This window comes from Mytilus trossulus, chromosome 7 (genome assembly GCF_036588685.1).
Source record: "Mytilus trossulus isolate FHL-02 chromosome 7, PNRI_Mtr1.1.1.hap1, whole genome shotgun sequence".
Lineage (NCBI taxonomy): Eukaryota > Metazoa > Mollusca > Bivalvia > Mytilida > Mytilidae > Mytilus > Mytilus trossulus.
In genome coordinates this window covers 48885210-48901315 of record NC_086379.1, presented here as the reverse complement: position 1 = coordinate 48901315, position 16106 = coordinate 48885210, and the positions used below count along the sequence as shown (strand labels likewise).

Below are 16106 nucleotides of genomic sequence, written 5' to 3'. Positions count from 1 at the left end.
GGGGTAATATTGATTTGGGTATATTCATGTATATTCTTAAATATAATATCACATACCGTCTATACCAACAATTTTCATTTTGTCATTGTCAGATTATTATCTTTATTTATCATGAAACCATCTAATCTTTGCTATACAGATACATACTCGTATAGGTTCACGATGCTCAGTAATACTTTGTTATTACTTTGATATAGAAAAAGAAGATGTGATATAATTGCCAATGAAACTACTCTCTGCAAGAGACCAAATGACTCAGAAAGTAACTCCTATAGGTCACCGATCGGCCTTCAACAATGAACAAAGCCCATACTGCAAAGTCAGCTATACAAGGCCCCGCAATGACAATGTAAAACAATTCAAACGAGAACACTAACGGCCTAATTAAGAAACAAAATGAACGAAAAACAAATATGTAACATTTGAACAAGGCTCCTGAATTGAGACATGCACAATCATAGAGAATGTGGCGTGGTTAAACATGTAAGCGGGTCCCTACCCTCCTCTAATCTGGGACAGCGGTGTAACAGTACGTTATAGATAATGCATATTTTAAGGTTTTTCTTGTCGTAGAACACACCGAGGGGTGTTAGGATTGATCAACTGAAAGACCGACCGGAGGGAGGTCTTTCTTTGGACAATCCTGACACCCCGAGGTGTGTTCTACGACAAGAAAACCCTGAAAATATGCATTATCTGACTTATATACCGTAAAAAAATATCAATTTTATAAAGATTTGTAAAATTTAGTATCCTTTTTTTACCGACAACACTAAAGTGGGATATTCCTTGCTAATGCGTTCAGGTTTTAATACGCCCTGCGGCTCATTTAAAATGTGAAATAAAACTCACTAAATAATTTATAAAATATAAACCTTTTAAAAATTGTTATCCATACACAATAGAAATATTACTGTAACTGCATGAAGTAAGACACAAATGTATTGTTATTTGAAAAATACAAGACACATTGTAAGTTATGTATTGTACCACTTAGCTTATGGAAAAGGGGGAGGGGGTATGTTTTTTTTGTATTTGTTCTGTTATTTCTATTGCGGAAAAGTTGTTATTTATTTAACCATTTTACTTGAATCGAATGAAAAATTCAGAAAGATTGTCTTTCGAATAGCAATACATTTTATAAAATGATAATCAGGATAAAATTATATACCCTCCGCACCCGACCCTTTCGTGAGTTACGATAATGTTATTCAATAGAATATAAGATTATTTTATTAGTTGATCATTTGATAGAGTAAAAGGTATACATAAATTTTAAAAAGTTAAGAACTGACACGAAGACGAATATAAATACATGTATGTCACAGTATGGTTTCCTATTCAGTGGGTATCGTTCTGAACATGCATGAAATATTTGCCACTGGACGTTAAGCAATCAACCAAAAATCAATCAACCTATTCAGTTTGACTCAATAAGATTTTCGAAATCTTACACACGAATATGTTAAATCTGGATTTATTTTATGAAAGTCTACATTAAAATCCATCTGACATATATGATAATGTTTCTTTATTATAGCGATAAATCAACAAAACTTCCTAAAAATAAATTGCGGGACTACAATTACGGTTTCTTTTACGTCTTTCATCGGTTGAACTTTAGAAAATAAATTTCAAAATCGGCAACAAAAAACTATTAGACGAATAAAATTTTGAAGTAAATCATAGATTGCATGTTTATCAAGGAAAATAATGACCTTACACAGGTCATTGTTTTATGCCTTGGAGATATACCATTGAAACATGGTATCGTCCGGGTTGATTCTGAGAAAGAATGACCTGACGTTCTGAAAGAAAATAATTCCATATAGGTATATAAAACATAAGAACTAACTATAAAAAAATCAGTTGCAAAAGGCTAAACTTAACTCATCAGATGGATAAGATATAATTACTGCGACTAAAAGTGAATGTGGCCGGGTATTTGAACAACCTAACAACAAAAAAGACATTGAGTACAGATCTGAGAGTACTCGCAGTTATTGACAACTAGTTCAAAGCCACTAACAAAAAAAAAAATCATGGATGTGATTCCCAGTTGTCATTACCTTGGTGTTGGCATGAATATAAATTATGTGATCATTTTTATAAATTTCCTTTTACAAAACTTTGAATTTTTAGAAAAACTAAAGATTTTCGTATCCCAGGAGAAGATTGCCTTAGTCGTAATTGGCACAACGTTTTGGAATTTTGGGTTCTCAATTCTCTTCAAATTTTTAATTGATTGGCATTACAACTATTTTGATCTGAGCGTCACTGATGAGTCTTATGTAGACGAAACGCGCGTCTGGCTATTAAATTATGATACTGGTACTATTTACACCACTGGGTAAATTCCACTACTGCTGGACGTTTCGTCTTCGAGAGTATCACCAGCCCAGTAGTCATCACTTAGGTGTTGACATGAATATCAATTATATGGCTTTACAACTATTTTGATCTGAGTGTCACTGATTCGTCTGGCGTAATTACGGTACCTTTGGTAACTTTGTCTATTTTCTTTAAAGTCATAAGAAACCTCAAATAAAAAAAAAATGCATATGTTTTTTATAACTTAATGGATAGTTTTCATTATAAAACTTATGAACAGATATTTTTTTCTGAAGAAAATTCTTTAATTTATTCATATTTAGAAGAAGTTTACTTTATTTTAATTGCTTCCTACCAGCAAGCTATTCCCCCCGACATATTTTCCGTATGCAAAATGACCTCAGTGTGACCCATCTCGCAAAAATCCGGTGCTCACAATACGCATGGATGTCCTTAAAATAAACTATTATCTGAATTTACATGTTAAACACGTGCTCTCTTCCATGCTTTTTTGTTTATTTTTTGTCGATTGTTGACAAACAGGTGACCAGCGTTAAACTCCGGCTTCAAAACACGAACTTTAATTACCTGCCATATTTTCACAACAACACTGACCGATTGAAAAAAAAATTGACGATTATACGAAATTTACAGGAAAAAAATAATAAATTCGTGCACAGAAGACTAAGTTTATTATGTTTGTATGCATTAGTTCAAGAATTGTAAGAACATTATTTTTCACCGGTCACTCGTTTCAAAGTTTGATTTTATAACTTGTCCTCGTGTTACACATTTATTGTGTTTAGGTGAAAAAAAGAAATTGGGAAGAAAATTCACCATTACATTTAATCGACGCCTACATGAAATAAATATTTAATTCTACTAAGCATAAATTTGTCAGCAGTTAACGAAACATTTGAGGAAGTTAAATTTAATTATTTGTACACTTGTAACTTAATTTGAGAATTTGGTTTTTACATTTTGTTTAATGAAACATAATTTTTTTTCGGTGTCTTGTAAAAAAAACTACGTATTCTTCTAACCGATGATGGGAAATGAAATGTAGCACTAAACATTATAAAGCGATTCTCCTAACCATTCGCATGTAATGAGTTGTAATCCAGTTGAAAGGCATATCAAATCAGCAAATCAGACACGTAATTCGAATGTCCTTTAGTAATGTGAATCTGACGTTTATAAAATACTAGAAAACACCCGTGATATCACGGGTCCGTGACTGAATTAAAGTATATAAATATGCGCAAGCCTTATTTTAGTATTGTCATCTGATAAAGTCATGCCGATTATAAGATACACAGTTTTTCTCTGCTTTCAAATCTTTCTGTTTGAACCCGTCGAACTGGAACTTATCAATTATTAGTAATATTTAGTATTTGGAAAACAAAAGGTCCTGGAATAGAGCATTTTTTAATCACCAGCACTGTCCTATATTAGTTATAAATAAAGTTGAATTCTTTGACTCGCTGTTTTACGTCATGCCAACTAACAAATTGAAAACTGTACCTATACGCTTTATTTTTAGTCCAAATTTTTAGTATTCGTATTCGTATTATATTAGAAAGTCTTACTGATTAAAATACTACAATAGGTAACAATTTGAAAAAAAAGAAGAAAAAAAAAGGTAACAATTTGACATTTTAATAGTGTCAACCCTGTGATTATGATCCGTGTATATAGCATATTAATCCTGAATACACCGTTTGGTGGTGCGCCTGTCAGATGCGGAACGTACAGATAAGGTAATAGGTAACAGGTGAATTATACTATTGGTATCGGACTCGACCCGGAACTTCTTAATTATTGGCAATATTAATTACGTGGAAAACAAAAGGGCCTGGAATGGTGTAATTTTTAATCTACATCTTTGTACTTTATTAGTTATATATAAAGTTGAATTCTGTGATTCGTCGTTTTTACGTGATGACGGCTGACAAATTGGACCTCGTAGTTTTAGTATTATAGATCATTATACCAACACGTAGTAGTGATTTGCCAAAGTACATAATGAGTTGAATTTTGAATATCATGGATTCTTTTTATATGAAACAGTAATGAAAATATGACGGAAACAATATCAATCGGTACACCCAAAAAGTTATATTTTATTTGCGTTACAGTTTTTATACTTTCTGTATTGAAATATTGACTAATGTATTTATCATTTATAGAAATAATGGCTGTTTGTGTATTAAAGTGATTTTCTTCACAAATGTTAACCGAGATTTAACAATACAACAAACGTACTTCCCTTATAATATATAAATAATGTTTTACACGACTAATTTACATTGTGTTTTAACACTTTGTATCTTATTTGATTATTAAAAACTTCCTGTACGTTACCACATTCGTGACACACGTATTTTTTTTTATCAAAATGGATTTCCTGTGGATAAGTGAATTTTTATATTTTCAATATTTTAGTATATCAATCATACAAACAGCAGGTAAGTATTCTTTCGTTCAAATCCATACACTGTTGAATATATTTGTTTCCGCAAGTACTTAAACGATGTACTTTATTTTATAGTTTTAGTGTATATGAGGTCTTCTGTTAAACAGAACTGAACAAATACAGGAAAGACTCACATTTTAAACGACTTGTCAAACCGAAGAAAATTTTGGTGCATGTAAAAGTTTACAATCGGGTGGACATATTTACAATTTATACTTTGGTTCCACGATCTACACGTCCGAATTAAAGACCCAACTGGAAATAAAAAGACGTGGTGTGATTGTCAATAAGACGAATACCTATTTAAGACAAAATTATATTAAAAATTACGGAAAAGTAAACAATATATGAACAATGACCTAAACTAAACCTGGGTTCTATATAAACGAATGTTAAAACCGAACGAGAAACTATTTAAATGCAAAGATCCAAACTCGTGTGATAGCAAACATTTGTAATATCTGTTTATGTATATTTGTAAGGTACGGGGTCCGTTTATAGATTTCCCGATTTGCAATCGAACCAATCATTTAATGAACTGGGAGCTGTCAATGTACATTTGTAAATAGTGCTTAATGTGCACATTTAATATGTTTAAAATTAACCGATGTTTTATGAGTCATAGCTGATAGTATTTGGTTGGTTTACGCTGCACCTTCTAATTCCGCATTGGTACTATTAGTTTTTCGAAAGCAAGCAATATTGTGTATACTCGATAATTCTTTCATGCAAAGTTCAAGTTGTTTTGTGATAATACATGATTAGCTTAATTTCTGTAATTGTATCAGGACGAATAAACAAATGTTATGCATAAAAGTGTACCTACAAAACAATAATAAAGGATGAGTTCCATACAGATGAAACTGATAAAGTGCACATCTGGAAACCTAAGGAGTCTTTTAAATCCAAATCATTTTTATGTTTACTCCTCACATACAACAATGGTTAAAGCAATAACATAGGGTTGGTAATCAGTTCAACATTTCGACGTTCTGTGTTCCTAACCGACCTGTATCTTGTTTAATCTTGCCATTTACATATTTTTTTTGTTTTTTTGTCTTTCAACAATTTCTGTAAGGGTGGGGGATGCTGTTAATTTCTGTCGAAGTTATAGTTATTTAATTGCAACGCTACACTTGTATGTAATATTATAAATTTTTATCGTATTTATTGTCTTGCTAATGGTAGAATTGGTTACAACGTTTCGATATCCAGAACATAATAAAGTAAACATCTCATGTTGGCAAACTTCAATAATACAGATACAGAACATCAGTGTTCAGGAAGAGGCAACGACATGTGGTCCAAATCAATGTGTTTTAAATTCCAATGATACTCATAATATAGAAGACAGCTGTAATGGTGTAAATTCCTGTATGGTGAATTTCAACTTTACATCAGCCTGTCTACGGGGGTCAAGATACATGAATCTGTCGTACATTTGTAAACACGGTACTAAAAATATTACATTTTTTTGCTTTCATTGTTTCCTTAATTTTTAGTAGTACTGTGATAAAAATAAATATGGACTATTTAAGCAGTTTGCTTTACGGACTTTCTTACCTTGGTTGTACTCATATGTTAGTTTTTTGGAAGAACCACATATATCTGCAGATTTTATACCGATACGATTTGAAAGTATTCAAACTCATTGGCGGTCCCTAATCTTTTAATGCATGTACCACGATTGTCGTTTCAACTGTAATGGTACAGGTTGTGTCCTATACCCGATTGAACATGTGATTGATTGCCAGTTGGTATATCGCATGATCATACATAAAAAACGCTAACAATGTCAATATGGGCGACATGATCGGATTGGGTTTTTTTTCTTTTGAAAATCAAGCTATGCCTTTTTTACCTTGATTTGTCATGTAACATGTTAACCGATTTGAGGCCAAATGTTGTCTTAACTAAGCATGTTATTGAAAGAAAAATGATGTGTAAAAACAATGACACACAGCAGATATAGAACAGCAAGTCAAATAACACGGTTTTTTTTATTTCCAGCTCAAAAAATCAAAATTGATTAAAAGTTTATACATTTATATATTCAAATATGTTAATTAAGTTATCCTCAGATTAAGCATGTTTTCACAATCGAAATTGAAAAACATGATACATATGAAATAATAACTGAACTCGACTCATTATAGAAAATGGGACAAGTGTCAGTACTTTTGATGAGGATTTCGGAGATTGGGAGGACGCATCACCACATAATTTCAAATGGAAACGTATTCCAAATGTGGAACATCATACTGCAGGTATGCACATTTTCAATCTTTATGTTCCTTCTTGATTATCACCTCAACAACTATTAAAATGTATTACTTAATTGAATTTTACTTTTCGTTCGTTTAAACGGGGTTTCCAATAAACCATCGTTCTTAGAAGTACCTTAAATGATCTGACCAATCATAAAAAATTCAAATGTTGAAATATTACAAGTTTGTAGATGAATACATATTTATATAATTTATATTTTTCAGCATCTAGAGGCTATGTCATAGCTGCAAAATCTACTATTGGTTTAAACAGTAGAGTACACATTACTACAGTTAATGAATTCATGGAACCTATATGCTTGTCACTTTGGTACCACCTGTATACCAAAACTCATACTTGCTCCTTTAGTATATACAAGATTAATGTCGAAAATCACACTTTATTATTTACTACAGAAGGTAAATCTACATCTTTAAATCAATGGATCAACATATCAATAGATGTATATGAACAAGTTCCTTTCAAGTTAACATTGGCAGCAAACTTCACGGATCGTAGTAATGATGCTATTCTAGTGGATGAAACATCGATAGCGTATAGGCCTTGTCAAGGTAAACATAAACAAGAACTTATTTTGTTAAAATAATTTGCAAAACAGAACAGACGCAGTGTTCCTTTAAAACATCTTTGTTCTTGATTTTTTGCATTCTATCGTCAGAATAAGTATTTAGTCCATTGAAACTTAGGTTTAACTAATATCTAATTAGGCATAATTAATATTTTTTAAGATATAAAAACAAACCGGATAAACATACCGGATATTTATTGAAAAAAATATTATTGTGATATACTCAATGTAGAATAAACTTCAAACCCTTACGTAGCACTTGATTTCTGCCATAACAAAAAAATAAAATTTAAAAATATATATATACGATTTCAGTCATATCTATAAGACGGAGTGATCCAATATTTTAGGATAATTTTTTTAAATACTTTAAACGGTTTGATCATATATTTTTTTTATTTTCCAGGCTGTTTAGCTTTTTTTCTTACTGATTGATATGTTAATCTCGAAATCATATTACATTCACAAGCTGATGTTATCAGGAACATTTTAACTCGCATAAAAACCTGAAGAATTTGCTTTCTTTTAAATGAAGGACAAAGAATTGACACCACTTGCCAGGATATTGATACACCAATTGCCATAGTATGTGAGACACAGTTTCTTGCTGGGGATATAAAATTAACGTTTCAACAAGAAAACCCAACCATTCACCAGACTGATTGCCAAGAAAAATCTATTGAAAATGATCTAAATACATTTTGTAGAAGCTGTAACCAATCGGATCAATGTAAATTTAGAGTGTTGGATTTAATGAACAAATATAAAGATTGTACTGTTTTCAACAGCAATATTTCAGTGACGTATCAATGCATGAGTAAGTTTTTTTACTTTTAATGTTGACATAGTGACGTTACATTGGTTAACTGGTTTCACCTTGTGCCTCATGTTGGATTACTACAAAACATCGAAATATAGTTGCACATCACAAATTAAGGTTAATGCTTAAATAGTCATGTTAATCATGTTATATAAAAAGTCAAATCATAAACATACTGAACTCCGATGAAATTTCGAAGCCTCAAGTCCCTAATTATCAAATAACAGATTTAAAAGCACAAATACAACAAACTAGTGTATAAATACTGTCATATTCCGGACATATGAGGAGTAATTCATTGATATTCTCATTCTTATGCAAACAGTTGCTCCATGAAGAGAGGCACTGCTTACACAATGAGATTATATAAATCTTCTTTAAGTAAACATGACTGTCATTCATCCTTTTATTTTTTTCACAAGCAATATTTGATTATGATCAATGCATTCAAACAGTATAAGTTTACATTATTCTTTATTTTTTGCATTCCATCGTCGGAGTAAGTATTTTGTCCTCTGAAACTTAGGTTTTACTAATATCTAATAAGGCATAATTAATATTAAGAAGAAAAGCTAAACAGCCTAGAAAATCACAAGAAAATGATCAAACCGTGAAAGGTATATATATGTTACAGTAAATAGGTGAAATTAGGAATTACATGTAATTACTAAAATTTAGGAATTACATGTAATTACTAAAATATAGGAATTACATGTAATCCCCGATGCACTAAGTAAAAACAAGTAATTCCTGAAACAGCCTAGTTATTACCAGTTATTACTAATTTTAAAATGAATTTTTACACCTATTTACTAACTGTTAAAACGATAATGTAATTTGGTCATCTGATTAAAAGTTATTGTAAAACTAACTATAGAAGATCAATTAATACTCTAAAGTGATTAGCCTAAAATGTACCTTTTTGTTATAGGAGCATGCACTAAGTGATGTAGAAAAAATAAATATGATTATTCTGTTGGTAAATCATTCATGAAAATGATATAGTGAAATTATTATTCATTTTTAGCAGTCAATCAGGTAATTTTTTGCTAAAATAAGCTGAGAAACATGGTTGATGAGTTGTGCACTTGCAAGTGAATATTGGACTTCATCGAATACGTATTCATAATCATTCGTGTGGCCTTTAATTCAATCCCGAGCTGGAGATAGGTACAAGTTTCTGTTCAAGTTTGGTAGAAACCCAGAATAATTTAAGAAATTTATCAAAACTTATAGAACCTTTAACCACAGAGTGAATATTTGTGGATGTTGTTGACGACAGAATGTGTGTTATGTCTCACTTTTGCGACAAAAGTCCCAGGCTTGACAAAAAGAAATAGAAAGACAACATTGAAGGTAAAGAAAAAATGGGTGGACCATTTAGTCGACTTATCAAATGCACAAAAAGATGATTTTTATACAGGTTCAACGATCATAAAATGTTGCTGCAGGTATATACGCTTAAATTTTGAGGTCTTGAAAAACTCATAAAAAACAGACAAACAGAAATATGAAATTTGACTCTTAAAACCATATAACTTAATTCATTTGCCAAGTTTACGTTTGTTTTATGCAAAGTATATCTGGTGTATATTTTAATTTAAAGATATTATGAGATTTAAGACTTATATAACCAAATTTGGCATTATCTATAAATGTCTATTTAAAATTAGCAGGCGAAATTGCCTACATGTATCAACGTCTCACAAATGTTTTTTTTCTTCTCAATTTTGTATGATGAAAATGAATTTCTTGGAGTTTCAAAACTTATAAACAACAATTTTCCAGCTTCAATTCACAACACTTAGGAGTATGCACCTATGACGTGCCTTATATTCCTTAATCCTTAATTAAGTAAGCCCTAAAATCCCTACCCTTTTATTTGCTTATTTAGTATCTTGAATTATATCTTTAATCTGAGAACATAAATATAAAGTTAGTAAATAGCTGTAAAAATGACAAAAAAATATCAGTGAGTACTGGTAATCACTGAAACAACTAGTAAATACATGTAATTACTAAATTGGCTAGTATTACAGATATTTACTGATATGTTTAGTAATTACATGTAATTCCTAATTTCACCTATTTACTGTAACATATATAATATACAAGAGAGAGTTTCGACTGACCCATTTATTGATACAAATATAATAAACCTGTCTTCATTTAAAACTTAACGCAAAATGGCTTTTGAATAACGTCTTACAGCGTGCCTAGATAATTTATTTCTGTTGATATCCAGTCTCACGGTCAATGAAATGTGTTTCTAAAACGATTTAGTTGACATCAACTGTCATTAGCATTAACCAAACACATGTATGAAAACAATGTAAACTTGTAGTTTCGATTAACAAGAATAATTGTCGTATGGTGGGGTTTTTCTTTCTTATATCATTATATATTGCAGACTTGTACAGTCAGTAGAAATAAGAACAACAATAAGAGCTTTTTTAACAGTGTGTAGTGTCAAATCACAGCACGTGGATTGTAGTAGCAAGGTGACATGATCCAAATCAGGTATAAAACCCTGTGATTGTCACCCAATACATATTAATACAATAGTTGTTATTAAATATTCGAAGATTGTTCTCGCATTTACAAAACAAGTACTATTGAAATAATATATCATGAAACTTGATTGATTCATATCCGGTATTTGCAAGATTATTTCAAAATGTTTGGGTTATTTTAGACAATTCTCAGACAACAACTAATACGGAAATTTCAACAGAGTCAAGAATCCAATCTGAAGGTAAACTATTAAATTCTTACAGTTTTGGGGTTTTTTTTCATGGACAATAGTTCGGATAAAAATTTGAATCAAAAGAATTTGTTATATCACTTCGCCACACGGTAACAAACGTGGTTTTTATTTTCTGCAATTTTGTCTGAATACGATATTTAAAAGATAATTGTATCTTCAATGTTTTGTTTCTATACTAAAACTGATACTGAGTGTTTGTGTAGCCCAGAATTATATTGCTTTTTGCACCACTAAGACAAACATAATTTTATTTTCCGTTTTTATCAATTTGTAGTCGATTTGGCTTTTGAACTGTTCTGATAAATCCTATGTTGCCAAAACGGGCGTTGATTGAAATGCCAATGGACTTTTCAGAGTATCGGACTACACTAAATCATCGTCTGTAAACCATTTCATTCAATTAGTTATTTTTTTTTATATTAATTGCTGTCTTTATTTCTTTATAAATCTATCAATCTATACCTGTAATTTTTCGGCAGATACGAGAAGAGGATTCTTGGGGTTTCTAGTTAAATATAAAGGTAATAAACATTTGTTTCACATAAACAATTCATAACTGCTATGATTTGTATATCTGTTATATAGTGAAATACATTTTGAGATAAATGTTGTAGAAGAAATATTTGAACTTCATGGTATCGGAAAAAAATAAATGATATAGAGGATCTGATCATGTTTATCAATGGAATGAAATATCTAAATGACAACGTAACGTCTTTGAATACATATAAGGAAATGAGAGCAACAGTCATACGTGTTTGTCACAATCTGAAAGTTAATATACATGTTTAATATCAGCAATAGGACAAATGAAATCGTTTATGTTGTATTCTTTTTGGTTCCAGATTGAACCATGTTCACTATCTAAATGGTTAGAAAAATAAAGATAGTATATCCTTGACAACACCCATAATTGGAAATATAATTAATAGATCAAATGAAACTTAGAAGTTAATTCAGATAAAACTTAATGAAAATAGCTTTAGATATTAGACATGCCATCAAATTGAAGTTTGATGAATACAATTATATAAGTATTGAATGACCAAAAGATGTTCTTTATCACTGGGGTCTATCTTAAGCAACTACCACATAATCAATCAAAGCAGCTGTACCTTGCAAACATATATAATTGTTTTTCATTGGTTGTTAATTTTTAATTATTAACATATCCAAAAAAGAGTAATTACATACTTGTTAATTTCATTCAAATGTTTTTTCGCTTTTTCTTTATTTAAGTTATAGTAGCTGGTGTCAGCGGAGGCGTACTTGTTACTATCATAGCTGTGTTTGTAATATGTTGCATAAATAGGTAATATGATATAGTAGATATGTGTTTTCATTCCAAATATTTTATTTCACTGAAACCATTAATGGCATTTTACAAAATCACTACAAGACATTTTTTTAAAGACAATACATGATTGGCAAAACGATTAAATGAACACGCAAACAAGAATTGAATCGAGATTTGAAAAATATATGTTTGCTTTTAGCAATTTATACATAAATCACTGACATAAATAACTGTGTATACACTATTTGAAAACTTTAATTGTGCATATTCTATAATAGTAAAATCACAAAGTTAACATACTCAAATCCAAGTTAAGTCCAAAACGAAAGTTCCGAATTAAATGGCAACTTCAAAAGCCCAAACACATACAACACGTAACGACATAATGGACACTTAGTTTCAAAATAATATGACCACAACTTTTGGCGAAACTACAATAAACTGAAACTTGGCATAGTCTTTACCAAGATTTTAACCAGTTGTGGATGGTCGACAGGACGAACGGACGGATCGTAAAACTAAAGTCGTAGACGCGGCGTACAAAAAGAAATAACCAATGACATAAATGTAAAGGGTTTGATGAAATGTTGATATAAAATCTGTACGATATAAAGGAAACGTCTGTCATCCTTTATTGTTTATTACGACGGCAAAGTATGTTCATGTGTTTAGTTTCCAAATATAAATTGTTAAATGCAGGCGCGGACTGTATGTTTGTCCTTTTCATGTATTACTTAAATAATTAATATTTTATATAATTCAATTATACTCCTTTCAAGTTATCTTAAAACTTTTATTTCAAACAATAATAATTTGATTCAACTTTTTCAAAAGTAGACATCTTTCATATTGAAATGGATTAACAAATTACTGTAGTACCGTTTTTGATATATGTTATAATTAGATATATGTCGAAAGTCTGTATTGCTTTATCCGAAGTTTATATTTGACAATGGAAAGAAGTTTCGTTTAGAATTTACCTGTCGCAACACAGTGATATCATCTTTTTTTTTATTGACAACACAATGTCATGTAGTCTATATCTTCAAATCGACGGTTGCCAAAAGTGAAGTGTTATTGCTAACACGTTGTGAGCTCTTGCGTTCAAACCTTATAACAGATAGGACAAAAGAAAGTTAGGTGCATGTCTTAAGTATTTTTTCAAAATATTGAGTATGTCTAAACACAAAACAAATATGTTGTTAATTTTACAGATCCACAACTAGTAAACAGGAAGCTATATCTGACAACGCTAGCAAAGCTTTTGATCAAGAACTAGCCGATCTATATGATATATCCGACAAGGATGAAACTTACGATGTTTCCAGTAATGAAAAACAATTAAAACCCCAAAATGATAACAATATATACCGTCATATTGCAGACAATATTTATGATTCCGGAAGTCATCACAAGCTGACGAACAGAAATGAAGAAACGTACGATCATTTCTTCGGAAAGCAAACTGAAGATGAATATGACACCACCACTCGAACGTGAATTTTACACGTTTAAACATGGCATTAGTGTAGTTTCTTGATCGGCCTATAAAGCAAACAAATATGAGGTCTTACTAACATTTCTATAAATAATGCAGACCTGGCAGATGTATTTTCATTCAAAACAATGGGCCAAATGTGTAAAGAAAAAAATTGTTGACATGATTCACATTAATTTCAAACATTAATCATCCTTTGTTCAGATTTAACAAAATCATGATAACTTAGTTCAATAACATTACCTAGTAATCTAAAGTTCTAACGTATTTTCATTTTTCATTTTTTGGGCATAATAATGAATGATATGATAACTCAGGTAGATTTTACTGATCAATATATATGTCACTTTTAATTTTTAATATTTGAAAGGTTCTGACCTAGCCATTAAAATGTAACGACACCCGGAACACCATTAAATTCATATCAGTAAGATAATAATAAAATATAAAACAGGACATTTCGAACCCCGGTAACAGCACACAAACACATTAAACCAGATGACATATTGAGAAGCCGCTTGTAAAATATAACAATGTTGAGAATGTGGTTGTTACTACCATTAAGTTTTTTTCATAAATAAAACTAACAAACATAATAATAAAAAAAAACACATAAAAATGTTAAGGTCATCATAAAAACTATCTCTACTTCCTTATTCTTCGCTGTACTTTTTGCCAGTTATGTATATAATCTCTGTGCTATTCAAAATTTACCTATACTATAGTAGTTGCGTTTAAGTCTCTGGGGTATCGTAGCTTATGGTAATCCTACAATATCTTCTTATTTTTTCATAAATTGAAACTTTTCCTCCTTCAACACTGCACCTAGTTGTACAAGGCTTTATGTGAAACATTTCAAAATTGAAAACAAACCCCCTGATTAACAATAAACACAGCAAAACCCTAAATGATGATAATTTAACGATGTTGACTGCCACACCCCTATTTTTTAACATTTTTACCTATTATGTCTAAGTTGTGTTCACATATCGATGTCAATATAATGTAATTTGATGCATCTGTCATACAATTGAGGGGTTTAGCTACCTTTAAACCAAGGTATAATCCACCGATTCTACATAAGAAATGCCTGTACCAAGTAAGGAACATGACATTTGTTTTCCATTCGTTTGATGTTTTTGAGCTTATGATTTTGACAATTGATTATGAACTTTCCTTTTTTAATTCTTCTCGGAGTTCAGTATTTTTTGTGATTTTATTTTTTATATACAGTCACAAGTCTGGCGATGGAATGTTCGATGTTTTGTTCTCAATATTGGTTTCTGCAAGATAAATATTTAAAACTACCCTCACAATTTTTTTTTTAAAGATTTATAATAAATATATTTAGTATTTGTCAATAAGAGAAATGTATGACACTAACTTAATGTCAAAAGCCTTACATTAAATCAAAACACAAAAAACATTAAAACCATGCGGTACTTAGAGGAGAATAGTATAAACAGATTTCAATTTTGATAATATGTTTGTTCCTGTAATTTAATATTCATTGAACACTTATTTTATATATTACATTGTTGAAGGCCGTACCGAGACCTATATTTGCTTACATCCTCGTCATGTGGTGTCTGATGGGATTTTTCTGTTTTACTTTGAATCATACACACTTTTGTTCTTTTTTTTCAATCAATTTATGTTAAATCAACATGCATTGTAAACTCCAAAAGTACATGTCTTGTACACTAGATTGGATGGTTTGATACTTATGAAAATGCCAATGAGATTAACATACGGTCTGAACATATCACATTTTTTTTGGCGTATTTGTAAAAATGATCGTATCCAGATAGAACAAAGAGGTAAATCAGTACATTTACGATACGAAAAGCCTTGTCGTAGACCATTTTTGGTGACGTGTGTGTGAACTTCTAAATGAAGGTTAAAGGATCCTCCTGTCGATTCAAAATACGTTACTTTGCGTCTTTTCTAGTTATATACTAATAGAAATGCCTCCCAAACCAGATTTCTTTGTGCTAGTAAATAAATTCATATAATATCTATATTTGTTTGTAACAATTTCGTCGCCTTAATACAGTTAT

At 30.7% G+C, this 16106-nt stretch overlaps 1 protein-coding gene across 1 annotated transcript; it reads left to right on the top strand.

Annotated features, from left to right (window-relative positions):
• The first annotated feature begins 4729 nt into the window (after nucleotides 1-4729).
• Nucleotides 4730-14327, top strand: LOC134726476 (uncharacterized). The gene is made up of 9 exons (XM_063590881.1): nucleotides 4730-4799; nucleotides 5996-6259; nucleotides 6964-7074; nucleotides 7300-7647; nucleotides 8200-8481; nucleotides 11180-11239; nucleotides 11731-11772; nucleotides 12491-12563; nucleotides 13763-14327. The coding sequence occupies exons 1-9, from the start codon at nucleotides 4730-4732 to the stop codon at nucleotides 14046-14048; spliced, it is 1536 nt and encodes a 511-aa protein (XP_063446951.1). The 3' UTR covers nucleotides 14049-14327.
• The last annotated feature ends 1779 nt before the right edge of the window (nucleotides 14328-16106 follow it).